The following is an 18,171-nucleotide window of genomic DNA, read 5'->3' as shown; positions in this document are numbered from 1 at the left end:
TCATGAATCAGTGTTACTAAAAAAGAGGTGAAAGGGGTGTTGGTTCAACATGGTTACCTTTGAAGGATATGACATCAAGACTAAATACAACCTCCAGAGGGACCATAATGTTGATATTTATAACCAAAAGGAATATTTTTATAGCCTTCTTGAAGGGAGGATTTAGGGCAGTACCACCAACAGTAATTACTATTTAAGGTGTTTTAAGGTGCTGATCTTGTCCAGATATGGACAGCTGTACCTATGATTATTTCACTGGGGTATGGTTCTGCCCCCTGGGCAGAAGAAAGATAGATTTCATACCAAGAGGAAGAGACATCTTTTCACTTTCACCACTCTACAAACAAAGAAGTTGTTTTTTAAGAAAAAAATGATTGAAGACCAATAAATGTTTAAAGGTGTTGTGCAGGGCTCCTTTGAGGGTCTGTTGAGAATATTTTTAATGAATAAATTTACTCCTGTATACCTCGCTTCATTGTGTATGAAATGTTAGTAGGCCTAATCTTCCTTTGATGAATGGATAATGAAGGATGACTCTTCCCAGAGTAACATAATCAAGTTTGGAGTTGTTGAGTCAGTTTATAAACATCATGATTCCTCTAATACTGACCTAGTTCTCGGTTGCTCTTTTTCAAATTTTTTTTTTTTTTTTTTCAGATGTAACTTTTCTTCCCTCATCTGCAGATGTGGCTTTTCCAAACTTTCCCCACGCTTTTAAGCTTGCTTCTCTGTGCTAAAATAAAAACTAGGCCTTTGTGAGGCCAACTTTTTTCAGAACAGTCTTCTTTGAAATTATTCAAGAATTTCCTGATTTGAGAAGGTTCCTATAATATCGCCAGCGGAATTCTGTTTCCGTTAACTACTTTCATTAATTGTGTTCAGGCAGGTGCAGGTCAGAGCATTTAGCAAAGTGGCAAGAATGTAGCTATACAGCGTGACAGACAGCAGCACAGGCAGGAATAATGGAAAAACTGGGAACAGATGTATGAGTGGGCAGATGAGATCAGATCAGTGGCTGCTGCAGGGCAGATAGAAAAGGGAGTCGGGTGACTGGACAGGAAAGAAAGTCCAGGGCCATCTGGTGGACAGATGGAAAATTCTGTTCCCAAATTCCCTTCTGTCATTGGCAGCAGCTACAGCACTTTCAACGCATCAGTGTATTTTTCATAATATCGTAGATATAGAAACCCTAATGTGATACAGGAACACCTTCTTCACTGAAACTGCAGCCTTCATTTAGTAAAGGTGGTAGTAGCCACATTTTTTGTGCCTTTCACATCCTCCTCACATTCTGATTTCTGTCTAAGGTTTTTATTTATTTTTAATTTTTAATTTTTTTTTAATTTTGTGGTTTACTACACTGCTGGCCAGCTATTTCTTTTCATCACAGCACACATCTGATCTATGAAGTCTATAAAAGGAAGTGTGTTTACAGGTTTAACTTCCCCCATTGCTCTGTCCTCAAGAGGATGTCATATGCATTCAGAAAGAGGGGAAGTGAGAGAGAAAAAGGAGAGAGAGAGACCAGCCTGTGTTTGTAGGTGCTTTCTTCACTTCAGTTAGTCTTGCTAATGTGTTAAGGATGCAGGCAGTTAGTGTTGGACGATCATCCTGGCCATGTGCTCTGTTATTGGCCTCTCTACAACTTTGGGGTAAGTGTCTCACTGTAGATGTTTCTCACTATATATTCCTGTCAAATTTTCATTTGTTTTGACTAATAATGACAAAAAAATATATGTCCCCAGTAGAAATATATGCTCATTGTTTGCTAAATAAAAAAAAATGTTAGCATTAATAATGCTTCATTTTAAATCATTAAAGGCAAGAAATGTCTTTCCCTGCCTATAATTGTACCTAATGTTTAGGTACATCTCTTTTTGGAGTTTCACAATGGATTTTGATTTAACTGCAATCACAAGTTTGGTACAAAGTGGACATCACAGCATGTAGCAATGACTGCTGTGTACTTCTACGTGTGTTAAGAAGCTCGCCTGTTGCTCCATTTCAAAATGAATTTGTGTGTTTCAGCTGATTTGTGCTCAATATTATATCCTAATTTTTATTTTCCAGGAAGGCTTTCTGCTTCCTCTCTCACTCTTCCACCACCTACCCTGGACATCTATATGAGGTCAGAGGACACGGTGGGTTTGGTCTGCCGAGTCCCTGAGGGTCATCATGGGGTTTTGTTCATGTTGTACCAGCGGAGAGAAAAGGTATTTTTCACTTTGTTTTCCCAAATGTATATATATTTTGGAGTGTGTTTGATAACTCCTGAGCTGCTGCAATTTTATTTCTTTGTTTTTGTTTTATTTTATTGAGGTGGACTCTCGGGACCTGCCCTCTGGCGCTGGCAAAGTTCAGTTTACTGTTAGGATACAAGGATGGGATTCAGGCCAGAGTAAACTTTTCTGCTGTCTGTACAGGAACCAGGAGGGTCACTACAGTGCATTCAGTCCATATTTACAAGTGGAGCAACAAAATGGTTTGTATATTTGATGGAAATTCTTACTTAGCAAAATTGATTGCAGTTCTTTTCTTTGAAGGTAGCTTTAGTTCTGATTTAAAAAAAAAAAAAAAATCATCCTTCATCCTACCGCACACACTTCACGTCACATCAGCTCATTTTAAAATTAAAAACAGGCAGAATCAAGATGACGCTGGGTCACAGTCAGATGTGGTCTAGACCGTTGCTTTTCATTTTATTCAAAAACGAACAAATACATCTGCTGCGTTAATCGGTAGTGATTCCACATGTGGTTTAAAACAATAAACACTCTCATCCGCTCTTCTCCAGCACAGCAAACACACCGCCGAATGCAGGTGCTCTCTGTGGTCTCTTATTGTCCTCCACTCTGTGGGTGTGTACAATGGTAGTTACATCCTGCTCTTCATATAGAAACCACACACCCTCACACACAGAAACCCATCAAAGACAATGTGTACATGCTTAAACTGTTGACAGTTACAGACGGAAACCTGGCTAACCAGAAGCTCACTTTTTTTCTTCAGATTTTACATGAATGGAAAATCTGGAATAAAACAATGAGGGCACAAACATGGAGAGATAATGGTTTTATATTTCTCCCTTTCTGTGTCCATTCCCGTTCTGTTGTGTAGATCCTACCCCTTTCCCCCCTCCGGTCTTGTCTGTAGAGCCTTCCTCAGGTTTGGTAAAGCGTGGGGACATGCTGTCCTTCAGCTGCACCGTCCCCGCTCATCCACAGTCGCAGTCAAACAAACCAGCGACCTTCCTTTTGCTGATGACTGCTGAGCAAACAGGGACGACATCTGTTATCCCGCAGCCCCGGGCTAGCCAGGTATCACACTTTCAGCTGCAGCCAGGAGTCTTCACTGTGGGGCCGCTCAGGGGAGGAGAGGAGGGAGAGTACACCTGCCTCTACCAGATGACCAAAGAAAGCGGATTGGTTAATTCCACTGTGAGCAATGTAGTTCAAATTACTATCACAGGTGAGGATATCTTAGGTGAATTTTTGCAACCTCACATCATTTAAATTTACCTTGAAATCTGTAAGGCGTAATCACCTAAAATGTCCTTTAATTATTATGTAATGCTTTTTGTTTGGTAATGTGATACCTTTTAATATTTTTATAGCAAAAAATGTAAAATTACTACATTAATGATGTGAACTGAAAAAATATGCCAGGTAATGGATTAATTCTTGCAATGCAGTGGCAGTTTTATATATATAGCACATTTCATTGCATGTAAACTCAATGTGCTTAACATAGAAGGTAAAAACATACAAACCTGCATAGGCTTACAGTGCCTTAAGGCAGTGAAAGCAGCAAAACAAAACAAAGCAAAACAACAGCACCTATTAAGTGTAAAATTGGGTGAATAAAAAGGTTTTGAGTCTATTTTTGAATATATGCAGAGTTGTAATTGATCTCAGATCAGCAGGCAGCTTATTCCAAAGAACAGGACCACAATAACTGAAAGCACCCTCAGCATAGTTAGATCTAATTCTTGGAACATTTTAACTGATGTCCTGAGAGGTCTGACTGGGTTGTAAACAGTGGGACACTGGGAACCAATGAAGTCACTTCAATACTGGGTGGTCAAATTTCCACGTGCCTGTAAGGATTCTGGCTGCTGCAGTTGATGAGCTGAAGTCATCCTTCTGATGATTTGGAGAGTCCTGCAATAATAGGGCATTAGAATAATCAAATCAGCTTGATATGAAAGCATGGACCAATTTCTAAGAGTCCGTTTGAGATAGGAATTCCTATAACCTTAGATATATATTTAAATGGGAGAAAGCAGTTGCGATAACCTTATTGATTCAATTCAATTAAATTTTACTCTAGCTGCAGCATTTTGAATCAGCTGAAGGCTTTTCAGGGAGCTTTTAGGACAGCCTGATAATAATGAATTACAACAGTACAACCTAGAAGTAATAAATGCATGGATTAGTTTTTCAGCATCACTCTGAGAAAGGATGTTTCTAATTTTAGAAATATTGCGCAAATGCAAAAAACCAGTCCTACACATTTGTTTAATATGTGCATTGAAGGACAAATCCTGGTCAAAAATGACTCCAAGATTTCTCACAGTGTTACTGGAGGCCAAAGTAATGCCATCCAGAGTAAGCTTCTGGTTTGACATCATTTTTGTAAGATTTGTGGGGCCGACTACAAGAATTTCAGTTTTATCTGAATTTAGAAGCAGGAAATTAGAGGTCATCCAGGCCTTGAATCTTTAAGACATTCCTGCAGTTTAACTAATTGATGTGTGTCATCTGGCTTCATTGATAGGTAAAGCTGAGTATCATCTGCATAACAATGAAAATTTATGCAACGCTTTCTAATAATACTGCCTAAGGGAAGCATGTATAATGTCAATAGAATCAGTCCTAGCACAGAACCCTGTGGAACTCCATAAGTGTGTGTGAAGAAGACTCCTCAATTACATGAACAAATTGGAGTTTATTAGATAAATATGATTCAAACCACTGCAGTGCAGTACCTTTAATACCTATAGCAAGCTCTAATCTCTGTAATAAAATGTTATGGTCAACAGTATCAAAAGCTGCACTGAGGTCCAACAGGACAAGAACAGAGATGAGTACATTGATGTCATTATCAAAACTGAGATCACTATCCAGAATGATACCAAGATTCCTGACTGATGTTTTTGGACCAACAACAATATTTCTGTCTTACAGTATCTCTGTTCACTTCTAAAAAGTTTCAAGAGATTAAATCGCCAGAGGAAAATGATAAATACAATTTTGTATCATCTGCATAAGAGTGACATGTAACAGTTTAAAGAGTAATGACCAAGGACAGACCCTTGAGGAACCGTGATTGAATTTTGATTTGTGTCGATCTAAAACTACTTTAGATAGGATTAGAACCAATCAAGAGCTTGACCTGTAAACCAACTGAATCATGAGGCCTTTGAAGTATTATCCACCTAATTAGTAATCCAGTTAGCTAATTATTTAAATGCTATTTGCTCTGATTTCATGTGCTCGCAGATATGCTACCAGTGCCCATTCTTCGCCTTGAGCAGCAGACAGATGTGTGGCATCTACTGTGCGTAGGGTCTCCTGCATACCCTGGTGCTGTGTTCTCTCTCTACCTGGTGGATAATAATTTGCTGTTGCCACTCTTCATGCAAAGTTTTCGAGCATCAGGTCACCTTCTCGGTGCCTGTCCAGGATGCTCCAGTGGCTCTATACCAGTGCCAATACAGTGTTCAACTGGGAGGAAAATGGAGCTTCTCTGAACACAGCATCCCTTTAACTGTAACCAGAGGTACAGACTTCCACTTCTAATTGTATGTGAGTGAACTGGACTTCAGAGAAACTGTGACTAATTCTCCCTTTTTTGTATTTAAGGGATTCCCCCTCCATCATCATCAGGTAGGATAATAGCATGCCTTTTTTTTTTTTCTCGCATCTAGAACTCTCAGATTCAAACTGTTGTCTCTACCAGCTCCTCACATAATGACACTTGGTCCCACTTGGGACAATGAGTCATTTTTCAATATTCTGAGCAGTCAGTAAGAGTCCTCAGCATCTCAAATTAACCTGATGAGACCACTGCTGGTGTCACCATTGCAGGACACATGACTGTGGTAACCAATGTCTGAGAAACTTGTTGCAGGTAGAAGAAGTTTACATTGTCACATGCATTCAATGTTTTACATACTGTGAAGGGATATATTTTATTCCAAACAATAATATTTTCCCCTAAATAAAATAATTTTATCACCTAACTTACATGTCAAGCTCACAAAAAACAGTGACAGAGTAGAGTGAAAAAAAAGTTGAATAAAAAGTGTTGCACTCAGGCTCTTAGTCTTCTTAGTGAGGGGTCTTTTGAGTTTGAGTCTATACATTTATTCTACTATCCTTATGATGATTACAGGTTCAGGACCAGCCAAATCTGTTCCAATACTTGCTGATGTTAAAGTCATGTGAACATCAATTGTTCCCTGTCCTTTTTGCCTTTGATATTAATGCCGGTGTGATGTCTGCAGATTCGTTAAATGTGGACTGGCCTCTCGTCGTGGGCTCTTTCTCGGCCGTGGTGTTGTTCCTCTGTTCTTTGGCAATTGTGATCGTAGTGGTACACAGAAAAGGTACTTCACAGAAGAATCTCCACTTTATTATCAGTATTCTGATGCTTCAAGCCATGGTTTCATGCTGATTGAATTGTCTTCTTTTGTGAAACTCATTATTTCCTCTTTCCCATCTCATTGTACCTTTTGTTGAAGTGAAAGCAAGAGAAGAGGAAAGGAAAAGAAAAGGTATTTTTTTTCACTGGTCTTAAAAACAGCATACATAAGGAGATGAGTGTGCTTAGGATATTTTTTTTTCATAAAGTTATAATAAGCAATCCATATATTTATATATCAATGCATACTCATTGATGATGTATAAGCCTGCCTTTTTATTAATCCTTTCCCTTTATTTGGAAGTCATCATTCAAATTTTCTATACTGGTGTGTGTAAACTGGGTTCTTGCATCGCAGCATGGATACTGTTGTAACAATGTTTTTTGTGTTGCACTGTTTTAGGCAGGACGCACAGTTCTGGTCTCAGGTTCATGCGAAGGATCATATTGTTGGTGAGAATTTCTCTTCAGAATCAAACTTCACCCTCAGGCTGTCTCGTTAACTCTATTTTTATTCACCCTCTTTCTTCCTAATTCTCACAGGGATGAAGCTTTGCAGCTGTAATCAGACTAATGAGATAAACACAAATTACTGATTGATAATGTGACTAATGTGTGCTTATTTATTTACTTTTTTCAGACCTTACACTCAGGCGTACAAGCTTCTCTTCTCAGGTAAATATTAACCTATCACCTTAACCTCCAGATGCTAATAAGAATTCTCAGGAGACTCATCGACTGTGATTCAAATGGAAACAGCCATTTACCTTTTACTTTCCTTTCTGTCACAAGATTGTAAACCAAACGATGAGGCTGGCTGGCTTTTTGTTAAACCAAGGACCAAAACATCAGTTAGTCTGTGTCATCATACAGTGATGTGAAAAAGAAAGTTTTCACCGCAGTCTATGCGCTCCTGTGAAAAAACAAACCACACCCTATGATTTCAGCCAAGCTGTAGCTGTCGGACAGATGGCCTCACATTTGAGTCTAGAATACTTTGGTATACAGAGGAGTTCATGGCTGACTCAATGATTGCAAAGCACCCAGGTCCTGTGGCTGCAAAACAAGCCCTCCACCCCTCCACCACCGTACTCGATAGTTAGCATTCGCATTATGTTTCTGCTAATTTGCTGCATTTGGTTTTCACCAAACATGGTCAGACATCTCCACTTTGGTCTCATCTGTCCAAAGGACATTATTCCAGAAGTCTTGTGGTTTGTTCACATGCAACATAGCAAACCTGAGCCATGCTGCTATGGTCTTTTTACAGAGAAGAGGTTTTCTCTTGACAACCCTTCCAAACAAGCCAGACCTGCTAACTGAGGCCTGTAGAGTGTGAGATGTAGCTCTTGGGTTTTCTGTAATTTCTCTGAGCATCTCACAGTCTGACTTGGGGGAGAATCTGCTGGGACTTCCATTCCTGGGAAGATTGTTGCATTATGTTAACACACACCTGAATGCTCCAGACCAGGAAACTGCCAAAACATCTGCTTTTATAGAGGTGGTCACACTTGCTGATAATCAATCAAATACATTTAACAAGCAGCACCTGGCTGCTACGCACCCCTTAATTCCTATGCAAGCAGTAAGGGTGAACTTAGTTTTTCACAGAACTGCATAGGGCCCTCTGAAAAACTTTCTTTTTCATATAAGCGTCTATATTATCTCTGTCTGACAATTCAAATTAAGATCTAAATCTTTAAAACAGACTAAAATACATAACTTTATCTTATCTTTCTTATCTTTCTCCCAAAAAAAATGCCAAAGCCCTTGGGGGAGTTCAGATTTCTGTACTTTTGTTGCAGAATGCTCCTTAATACACATTCAGAGCACTTACTTATACATGATATTATGCTGTACATTATAATAGGCCCTCACATTTATCAGCTCCCATGTTTACTGGGAGAAATCAGGCTTTGGATTCACAGACGTAAGGTTTGTAATAAATATGAACATTTGATGCTTTTCAATGGGATTTATTGCAAAAAATAAAAAAACTATGTTACACAATAAACATATCCTTTAAGCACGGAGGACTTTGTAACAGCAAAACTACATGGGAGCATTCACTGTGACACAGAAATAGGTCAGATCAGCTTTCTCATGTTGTTCTGACTTTTTTTTTGTTGGAATTTCTGGAATTTCTATGGCTTCTGCACTGAATTTACTGTGATAAACAGAGTAAGCTTCTTGAATCCCGTTGCTGTAAACAAACACACACACACACACACACACGTGCGCGTGTGCGTGCGTGTGTGTGTGCTTATAGCAGGCGTACACACACACACACACACACACACACACATACAAACACACACACCCCAACCAATCAACAAACACCCCCCCTCCCAACATGCTGTGACCTCAAACCCACACGTACAATATTCCTCATTAGTACTGTTGCACTGTGCTTGAGCATGTGTTTCATTAGCTGCAATCACTTTCATTAATTAGCTAATGAAGGACTCTCCTCAGACTAAAGGCACTCTCCAGGCTCTCTCTGATATGTGCCGCAGCCATCTTAGAGGACAGAAGCGGCCGTCACCAGCTGATGCAAAGAGTAACCAACCATTACCAAAAAGTAGACGTGTCCCAGTCTTATCGGCTCCTTGAGCAGCAGTAATTTAATCAGGATTCAAAACTATTTTTTTGGTGTATTATATGCTGATTGTGACTCATATTATTACAAGTGTTGCTGCACAATGAGACATAGAGGATTATTTAATGTTGGTCAGATTCCTCTGGTATAAAACAGTTTCATAAAGGTGGAGGGGATGTCTGAAATACAGAAATGAAAAACAGAACTGCAATAATACTTACTGTGTGCATCAGTGAGGAGATTTGTGAAAAAAGGACACAAATAGATGAAAACAAATATGGTTACATTAGAAATGTGAAAAAAGGAACTTTAACATCATGGGATGAGACATGTGACAAATGAGGAACAAGCGCTGTCCGAGCATGCATAACTGCTCCAAGGATGAACATTCCCATCCACACCAGGGCATGAGTTTAGACCTGGGACTAATTATCAGAATCTGGATAAGATGTAATATTTGTTGAGAACATCAAGATTATGATATCTCTTATTTAAGAGAGCGATATGCATTCATGAATGTATGACATGAACGCACTGAATTTAGACTGACTCCAACAAAAAAACCATCAAACAAACAAACAAACAAACAAAAATCACATCTAAGATGGTCAAACTTCAACTCTGGCAAAATTTTCATGCAAATCTGTCCTGCTTCATTTATTTTGAGTATTCCTGCTAACAGACAAAAAAAAAAATCACATAACCACTTTGGTGAAGACACTAAAGACAGAATGATGAATGATTTTGGATACTGTATGAAAATAATACAAATTACACTGGATTTAAGAAGGTGCTAGACTCTATATGAAGGTTTTCAGGAAGATTTATCTGGAGGGATGACTAATATATACCATTATAAAAATGCCCAAATACATGTGCTATTTTAAGCACCCTGACATCATGCTAAGTTGTTGGTACATTTTCCAAAACATGAAAATATATTTAGCAGTGAAAGCCATGGATAGGATATGAACTATGCCCCAGGAAATTACATCAAGCTTAGATCTTTAATAGATTGTCTGTTGTTGTTTGTTTACGCACAGGACTGGGTCAACAGGGACACCGAAGCAACATCCAGATCCCCTCTCTGGAACCCTCTTTCAACATTCACGACACCGATCCATTAGCAAAGTTTGACACCCCCCCCCCTCTATTTCTCTGTGAGTGTGTCTGAGTGTGTGCGCGTGTGTGTGTGTTTGTTTTCCTACTTTATCAATGTAGCATCAGCTGAAGGTTACGCAGCAGGACAGGAAACGCTATTTCCTCAGTTCCTCTTTCACATACAGCAGTAATTGTACAATTAGACGGGATGTGATGTTGGTTTAATGCCACTGAGTCTAAATACAGATATTATTATTATTATTAATATTATAAAGCTTGTTTTCCTTTAGAAGTGTGGTTTTAATTAATTATATTAAATCAAGAGCAAAAATACAAAGAGTAAATATTTGTCTTTTTCTTGAACATAATAATAAAAAAGAGTACACAAATTGACGATTATCATCTCATGAGTATTTCATAAGCTGCAGTGTGGTTATGTTGAAAGTTTACCCTTGATCTTGAAAAAAAAAAGCAGCTGACAGAAAACTCTCACATCAAGGTTGTTCAGAGAGTGCTCTGAAGCTTTGAATTATTTTACAGCATCTTCACCATCACAAGGCGTTTACTCTAAAACTTAAGCTCCTGAGATGAGATTGTTTTGACAGATGCCATGTCTCATGTGTATCCGTGTCATCTCATAATAATCTCATGTGTCCAACTGCACAGGCTTCACTTTTATGATAATTTACAGCATTTCACGGTGCCTTTGGCAGACTTACATGCCAGCACAATATTTACTTTCTAAAAAAGGGCCTATTTTACAAGTATATGTTTTATTTGTGTAGCACTTACCAAACCAGAACCACAAATTAGTGTTTTACACATGAACGTCACTGACCTGCTGTAGTTTTGCTAAATATTCTATAGAGGGCACTGTTTCTATAAATTTTCAATGTTTAAATCCCCTCGCAGTACAGCATAAGGACTGCTGTTGATCAAACTGACAAAATTCAGGTCCTGTGTTCAGTGCTTGAAACCAAGTACTCCTGTAACTCCAATACAACAGCAACTGACTCTTACTTCTATGGCATATGATGATTGCATAAGCACTACAAACATTATGAGCCCTCATATCTCTGTTTGAAAGTGAGCATGCTGAGACTGAATAAAAGCAAGAAAGTAAAAGGCCTCAGGAGGGAGCTACACCTCTCACCTGTTTATGTAGGTTTTACGGTGGACAATAACTCTGTAGAGACTAGCTGTCACTGTGCTTCAGAAAGTGGCAAAAACCAACTCTGTTAGAATTACATTTACATTACAGCAGCACAGAGCAGAGAATGTATAATTTAACTTCCTGTTCCTGCACCCTGGGACACACAGATGAAATATGAAAATGGACTCAAAGGCTGAAAAGACTGTCTGTTTGTCCCTCTCATATTAATATCTGAGTCATGCCTTACTCCTGTGTGGTCACAAGCAAGCACATGCATATACCGCAGAGATCTTCAGATCCAGATAACAGCATTAGGCAAATCCGTTCAAACGAGGCAGAATAACGATAAGACGCTTCAGTGATGCGAGTTCAACATGTTCATGACCTAAAGTGGCACCTTGATTTACCCGTATGCCAAACTAGTTTATAGCAACCTCACCTTGCCACCATATGCGGCACAGTGACATATGAGTCAGATTGATATTAAATGACATCCTGAATCTTGATATTGATGATAATTTTCCTTTTAAAGTTGCCCCTGTGAATGACATTGAACATGAAAGTGTGTGCTGAAATTGAAGGCAGGTTTGGCTGCAGTGTTGGGTTCGTATTTTCATGTAATGTGATGCAGTGCACTTGATTTAGTTGTATCTGAGGAGTAAAATAAGGGTTTAGGCAGCGTAGCAATGCATCATCTGATTATCCTCAATAGATTATTCCATAATAATATGCTGTTGCTTCTGACATTTCCTGACTTATTCATATTAGCTTAAGGCCTTTTGATTGCCAGTTCACCCATATCTTTCAGTGACTCATGGGAGCACTCAGTAATATAACTTATTAATGGTTTACAGTATACTACAAAACCAAAGGCAAGTGTAAATTACTAAGTCTAATATTTTTCCACAACCTTTAAAAGTACTTTTAACTGACAGCATAGTGAACTTTAATAATATTAATCAGTAAACCATGAGTAATGAGCCTCCTTGCTGATTCATTAGGAGAGTATTTTATTTAAAGACTGAGATGTGTTTGCAGCGAACCGATATTAAATAGGTCTACTCCTCCTCTTTATACACAGAGTGAATGAAATCAAGTGGGTTTATGCAACCTGAAGGTATAAAATAAATGTTTATTCTCTGTGACTCACCTCTGCTATTTATCCCCTCCTCTCTCAAACATCAGAACAATAGCACACTCCCACCCAAAGGCCCACATGTAATGAAATCAAAAGAATAAGTTCTGAATCCTTTGTGTTATCTATTGACGGTACACGAACATGTGACACAGTGACTGTGGCTGGTGGCTTCAGTGTCTGAGATTAAACACTCGTTAGTGTGTTGGAATTGAGAATAATATTAAACTGACTAATTGATATATATGTAAGGTCCAAGCCTGGATTATCAAGTTATTTACCCCTGGTTTGTGGTAGACACTCACCAGCACAGAACAGTTCTAAATGAAGAGTGCTGTACTTTACTGAAAAAGTAACTATTCCAATACATCTTCACTGAAAGCTTTATTTCCATTAAAAAAATATTTTTGGAGTTTGTTTAATAGAAAAATATATAATATTGCAGTCATAAATATACACTTTATACAATATCACATTTTCCAAAAGAAATAGTGCATTCTCATAAACTTAAAATAAATCCATAAAAAATGCAGAGGAGTAGTTGTTGGCTTGTGGAAGCTCCCATGATAAATTCTGCAAATATGATTCAATTCAATTCGGTTAAGTTTATTTATAGCTCCAAATCACAGCAAACAGCCAATATGTGAACCAATTGCCACTGGGACACAAACTTCAATACAAGAGCAGTAAATTTCAGTCAGAGGAGCAATGAGCAATATCAAAAAAAGTGTGGGCCCACCAGGGGGTCGCGGCCCACACTTTGGGAACCAGTGTTGTAGGGTAAAGACCATACAATAATTACAGAGAAAACCCAACAGTGGTGAACAGTGACAAAATGCCCCCCCCCATGAGCAAGCACTTGTCAACAATGGGAATAAAAAAACTCCCTTTTAACAGGAAGAAACCTACGGCAAAATCAGACTCAGGGAGGGGCAGCCATCTGCCATGACCGACTGGGGTAAGGGGAGGGAGACGGGACAAAAGATACAGTGGCTGAGATGCAGATCCCTGTTTTGCCTAATTGCTAGAGACAGCCACATACATAGTACGCTGAACATAAGGAGAAGAAAACTTGTAGACGTAGGCATGCATGTAGTAAAGGAAAATTTTTAATTTGTGTCTGCGCCTTCAGACTCAAAATATAAAGGATCATACCTAAGCTGACTTCTGCAATCTACTGACATCTAGTGGTGAAATGTTACACGCTGTAACTTTAAAGTATGTGTCATTAAATGAATAATGAAGCAGCCTGAGGTTTTTCTAAGTGTAGTGGTTTACACATTAACTAACAAACAAAAGATCCCTGTTTGATTCCAGGTATAGACAGAAATCCCTTTGGGATTGGGGTCAGGAGGGGTATCCGGTGTAAAAACTCTGCCAAATCAAGCAGAGGGAGCTACCCACTGTGGCGACTCATTGAGACTAAGGGAGCAGTTAAAGTAGCTTTAATAAGGATAATAGTATGTTTAATGTGTCCGCACACAAACCTATTGTTGTCTTCTTCTGCTTTCACCCACTCTCTGTCTCCTGACAGTCTCCTCCTCCTTGCCACTTGCCAGTACCACTTCTCTCCCTCTATCTTTTGCACGTGTTCACAGCTCTGAGTGTTGTAACAATTTATGAGTGTTGAAACAATAATTAATGTGCAAGTAGAGCTCAGAGAGCGTTTCTCAGGAAAAGCACACGTTTGGGATATGTCCACTAAGAAAAGGAATGAGCACAGTTTTTCCTTATCTAATAAAAAATGCTAGCAATGCAGACATATTCTCTGAATATTCACTTCTTTGGTTGGGAAGGGCAGTAGGACTACCACTGATGACGGCATCCTGGCCTCCTCATCCTCTTCCAACCAGAGCCAGTATGTACTCAGTGGCTCTTTCTCCAACCAAAGTTTCAGATGATAAGTCCATTGATCCATCCTGTACAAAAACATAGCAATTTTCAAAAAAGCTGTGCATCCTTGTTTTGTTCTCCATTTTCTTCTGTCATTTGAAAACACTGTTTCTTCAGTCATTTTGGTCATACTCCATCCATCATAGCTATAGAGACTACTCACCTCAACAGTGTAAGGGAGAAAGAGGCGGGTGGAATACGAGCAACTGTATTCTACCCGTGATATTATTTTCTTATGATAAAAGAAAATGAGAGACAATTCTGGTAAGATTTTTTTCCCCATTTGTTTCTTGGCTGGGCCCTGACTATGTATCACATGGACATGTGCGCACAACACCCATTAGATAATCACACCCAGGTAAGGTAATGTTTTCCATGACTACAGCCAGACAGGGGCTATTAACCAGGAACAGGGCAAAGGTGGAAGAATTCAAACACTTTATTTAAGCAAGAATAAAACCAGAATGTAAATGACGTAGTGGCTCATCTGACACAATTTACAGGTGACTGCCTGTAAAACAATAAATGCGACCTTGATCTTGAACACAGTTTGGTTGAAAACCCATTTGGGGATCATTGTGCACAAGTTTGATTGAATCCATGGCTTCTGTCTCATGCCCTGCCATGGCATGAGCATATGGGTCCTTTGGCTGGATGAGCTAAATATGAATAATAAATGATAGATAAATAAATAAATACACAGCTTTGCTTTAAAAGACTTGGAACATTGTTGCAGCTGGTCTGGGCTAAGCTCACTCTACAGTGTTGGGTAGATTAGTTTCTAACAGTTTTATAAGGTATTCGCATTTAGTGTGAAAACTTGTCAAAATACTTTGGTTTGAAATTGATGGCTGACACAATGTGAAAACTCTTGTGTAAAGATGGGCCATAAAACAATAAATGTTGTCTTACAAGGTCAATAAATCATAATGCCCTTCATGTCTTCTTCTACTTTTGTCCTCTTGACAAAGAGGTATTACAAGAGCAGCGGCTAATCCTCTAAATACCGACTGTCTCACACAATGCTGCCTCAATGACTTTGTGCCAGCAGGACTTTGGAAGATAGTGATAATGAAATATCATGGAAATGACTGGTAACTGAACCTGTGACACGCAGGTATGCAAGTTTGATATTTTATTACAGACTGATAACTTATAAAATTAAGTTAGCCTGGCCAGTCTGGATGCTTGGCCATTACATAAAGTAAAATAGCTTTGATGTCTTACTTTTCATTAGGAGGTAGCAAAACAAACTATGTTTTACAGTTCTAATTGTAGTGTTGATCTTTGATCTCGTAGGAGTTTTCTCCTCAGTTCAATACCAAAGGCCTTTCGTACACCAAGGCAGATTTAACATACTGTACAGAGAAATTAATATAACACACACATAATGAGTCATTAAAAAAAAAAAAAAACAGGGTAAAAGTAAAGAAGCCAAGAGTAAAAATAAATAAGATCTAGATCTAATAATGAAAAGTAACATATAGGTAGAAGAATAAAGATTTATAAAAAAGTATGATTTAAAAGTATGAAAACTACATTTAAAAACAAGATAAGTCGGTAAAAGAATAAAAACAACACATGGATTTAAAGATTAAGTAATATTGATGGTTACATAGTGAGATCCAGATTTTAAAACATTGCTGAAAAGCTCATTTTTTAATGTACTGATTTAACGATGTTCCGATGACTGAGACATTCCTAAGAACATCAGGTAGTTTCTTTGCAGCCTTGTGCAGCATAGTGAAAAATGGAACTTATTAATAATTTTGAGCACTTAAGTTGCTGTGGCTCCACCATAATAATGTACCCGCAATGTCACTGGGCTGCGTCCAGTCAGAATGAGGTGATAAATTATTCAAAGGAGACTGGGAGGTCACTAAAGCATGATCTCATCTCATCTGCACTCATATACACCCACAGAAAGGTCCACCAGGGCATTCATGCTGCTTAATTCTAGAAAAGAGCTTCCAAACCAGACCAAGTAACTGTTCAGGAGATCTGTGGCAGTTATAACTCATTTAGTGCTGTTCTCTAATTGAGGTAAAAATGAAAGTATTTCTGAAATTGCATTGTTAAATATGCAAATGATCGCTAATGTACATCAATTTAGATACATACCCATAACTGAATACGGGATAATTCTTTCTTTCTTTCTTTTTTTCTTTCGCACATTGGAGTCAAAAGTTTTTAAGAAGACAATTTTCTTTTCATCACTTCATAAATTACAAATTTATATGAATAGCTATACCAGTTACTTATATTTGGTCATGTTTTGTATGAAATATGGACCAATTTACATTAATTCATAGTAAACTAAAACTTAGGTTTTCTTTTTGCTATTCATTCAAACATAAAATACTGCATCAGTAGGCGAGTATAATGTGACATACGTAATTCTCCTCAGAAATTCAGATTTTTTTTTAATAAAAAAGGTTCTTTTTTTCCCCTTTAATTCAGCTTCCATTCATGAATAGTAACAAGAATAACAATATGAAACTTAGTACAATAAATTAGATTGCTGGGGACATTTTTCCCTGTGGCCTAAGGCTCATTTAGCTTTCAGTGTTTTGTATGTCTGTGCTTGTACATCTGTATTGAATGTGTCCTAGTGAGTTTTTGAAGTTGCATTAAGGGCTCAGCACACCTTAATAAGTCAGTGTTCAGGCTTGTTAGTACCAAATGTTTGCTTTTGCAATCTGAATGACTTTCATCCTAGATAAACACTGTAAGGCTGGTGTTATATCTGTACTGACAATAACTGTGATATTTGACAGCTGGCATTCAGACACAGTCTCCAACCTTTTATTTTCAGTGTCATAAAGTGACAAAACACACAATAAACAAAGTTAAAGATGAATTTGACTGACTGCACTATTGTATAATAATATCAGTGAAATCTTTTGGTCACAATAATCACATAGTAATATTCTAATATTATGAGAGCCCCACATAGTGTTAAAATTAGCAATCTGTTGGGTTGCAAGAGCACAGGGGCCTGAGATAGTTTCCCAAATTATTGTTTCAGTCAACCACTGACTCAGATCACTGGTATATGCACAGTACCAGTTTTCAGTTACTAATTTACTAGGAACTCCTCAATGAAATGAAATTAGAATCAAATACTATAAACTTGTAGTAAAGTACCTCTGTGAGGTGCTACATTATATCTCTTGCATGTTTTCTTGACATTTATTCAATCACGAATTCCCTTTTTTAAAAAATTTTAAAATCAACCCAATAAAAACAGAAAAAGTCAGCACATTAAAAGCAATGAGGGACAGGAAGTACATAATACAGCTTAGCCATAGCAGCTGACACTCTTCAGTTGCATAGTATATTATTCATACTTTGAGCTTGCCAAGGGTGGAGAGAATCATTAAGCTCCAGTGTTCTGAAGGGTTTCAGAGGGCCAGGGTAGAAAACTGGAGAATGCTGTTCTCCAAAATCCTGAGCAAATCCTGGGTTCCCTGTAGGGTGGCCATCTAGATTAGCTCAAGACTGGTCGTTGTAAATATATCGACAAAATAATCACTTTATAATGCAGTCAAATATTACTAATCTCTAACCGCAGCCTTCAGAATGACCACAGAGGTCAATAAAAGAAATTCCTGACAGTGTCAATAAAAACTCAAAAGACTGAGC

At 38.2% G+C, this 18,171-nt stretch overlaps 1 protein-coding gene across 1 annotated transcript; it reads left to right on the top strand.

Moving 5' to 3' along the window:
* The first annotated feature begins 1,528 nt into the window (after positions 1–1,528).
* On the top strand, positions 1,529–10,663 carry LOC115778151 (uncharacterized). Its single transcript, XM_075074358.1, is given in 12 exon segments — positions 1,529–1,652; positions 2,071–2,213; positions 2,320–2,482; positions 3,118–3,468; positions 5,502–5,637; positions 5,639–5,781; positions 5,865–5,888; positions 6,509–6,610; positions 6,746–6,794; positions 7,049–7,098; positions 7,286–7,320; positions 10,288–10,663. Coding segments are annotated over 12 exon segments (1,350 nt in total). The 5' UTR covers positions 1,529–1,582; the 3' UTR covers positions 10,372–10,663.
* Positions 10,664–18,171: the final 7,508 nt, after the last annotated feature.

The sequence above is a fragment of the Archocentrus centrarchus genome, chromosome 1 (assembly GCF_007364275.1).
Source record: "Archocentrus centrarchus isolate MPI-CPG fArcCen1 chromosome 1, fArcCen1, whole genome shotgun sequence".
In the NCBI taxonomy this organism is placed as follows: domain Eukaryota; kingdom Metazoa; phylum Chordata; class Actinopteri; order Cichliformes; family Cichlidae; genus Archocentrus; species Archocentrus centrarchus.
The sequence above is the reverse complement of the archived record's forward strand: the minus strand, read 5'-3'. Positions and strand labels throughout refer to the sequence as shown.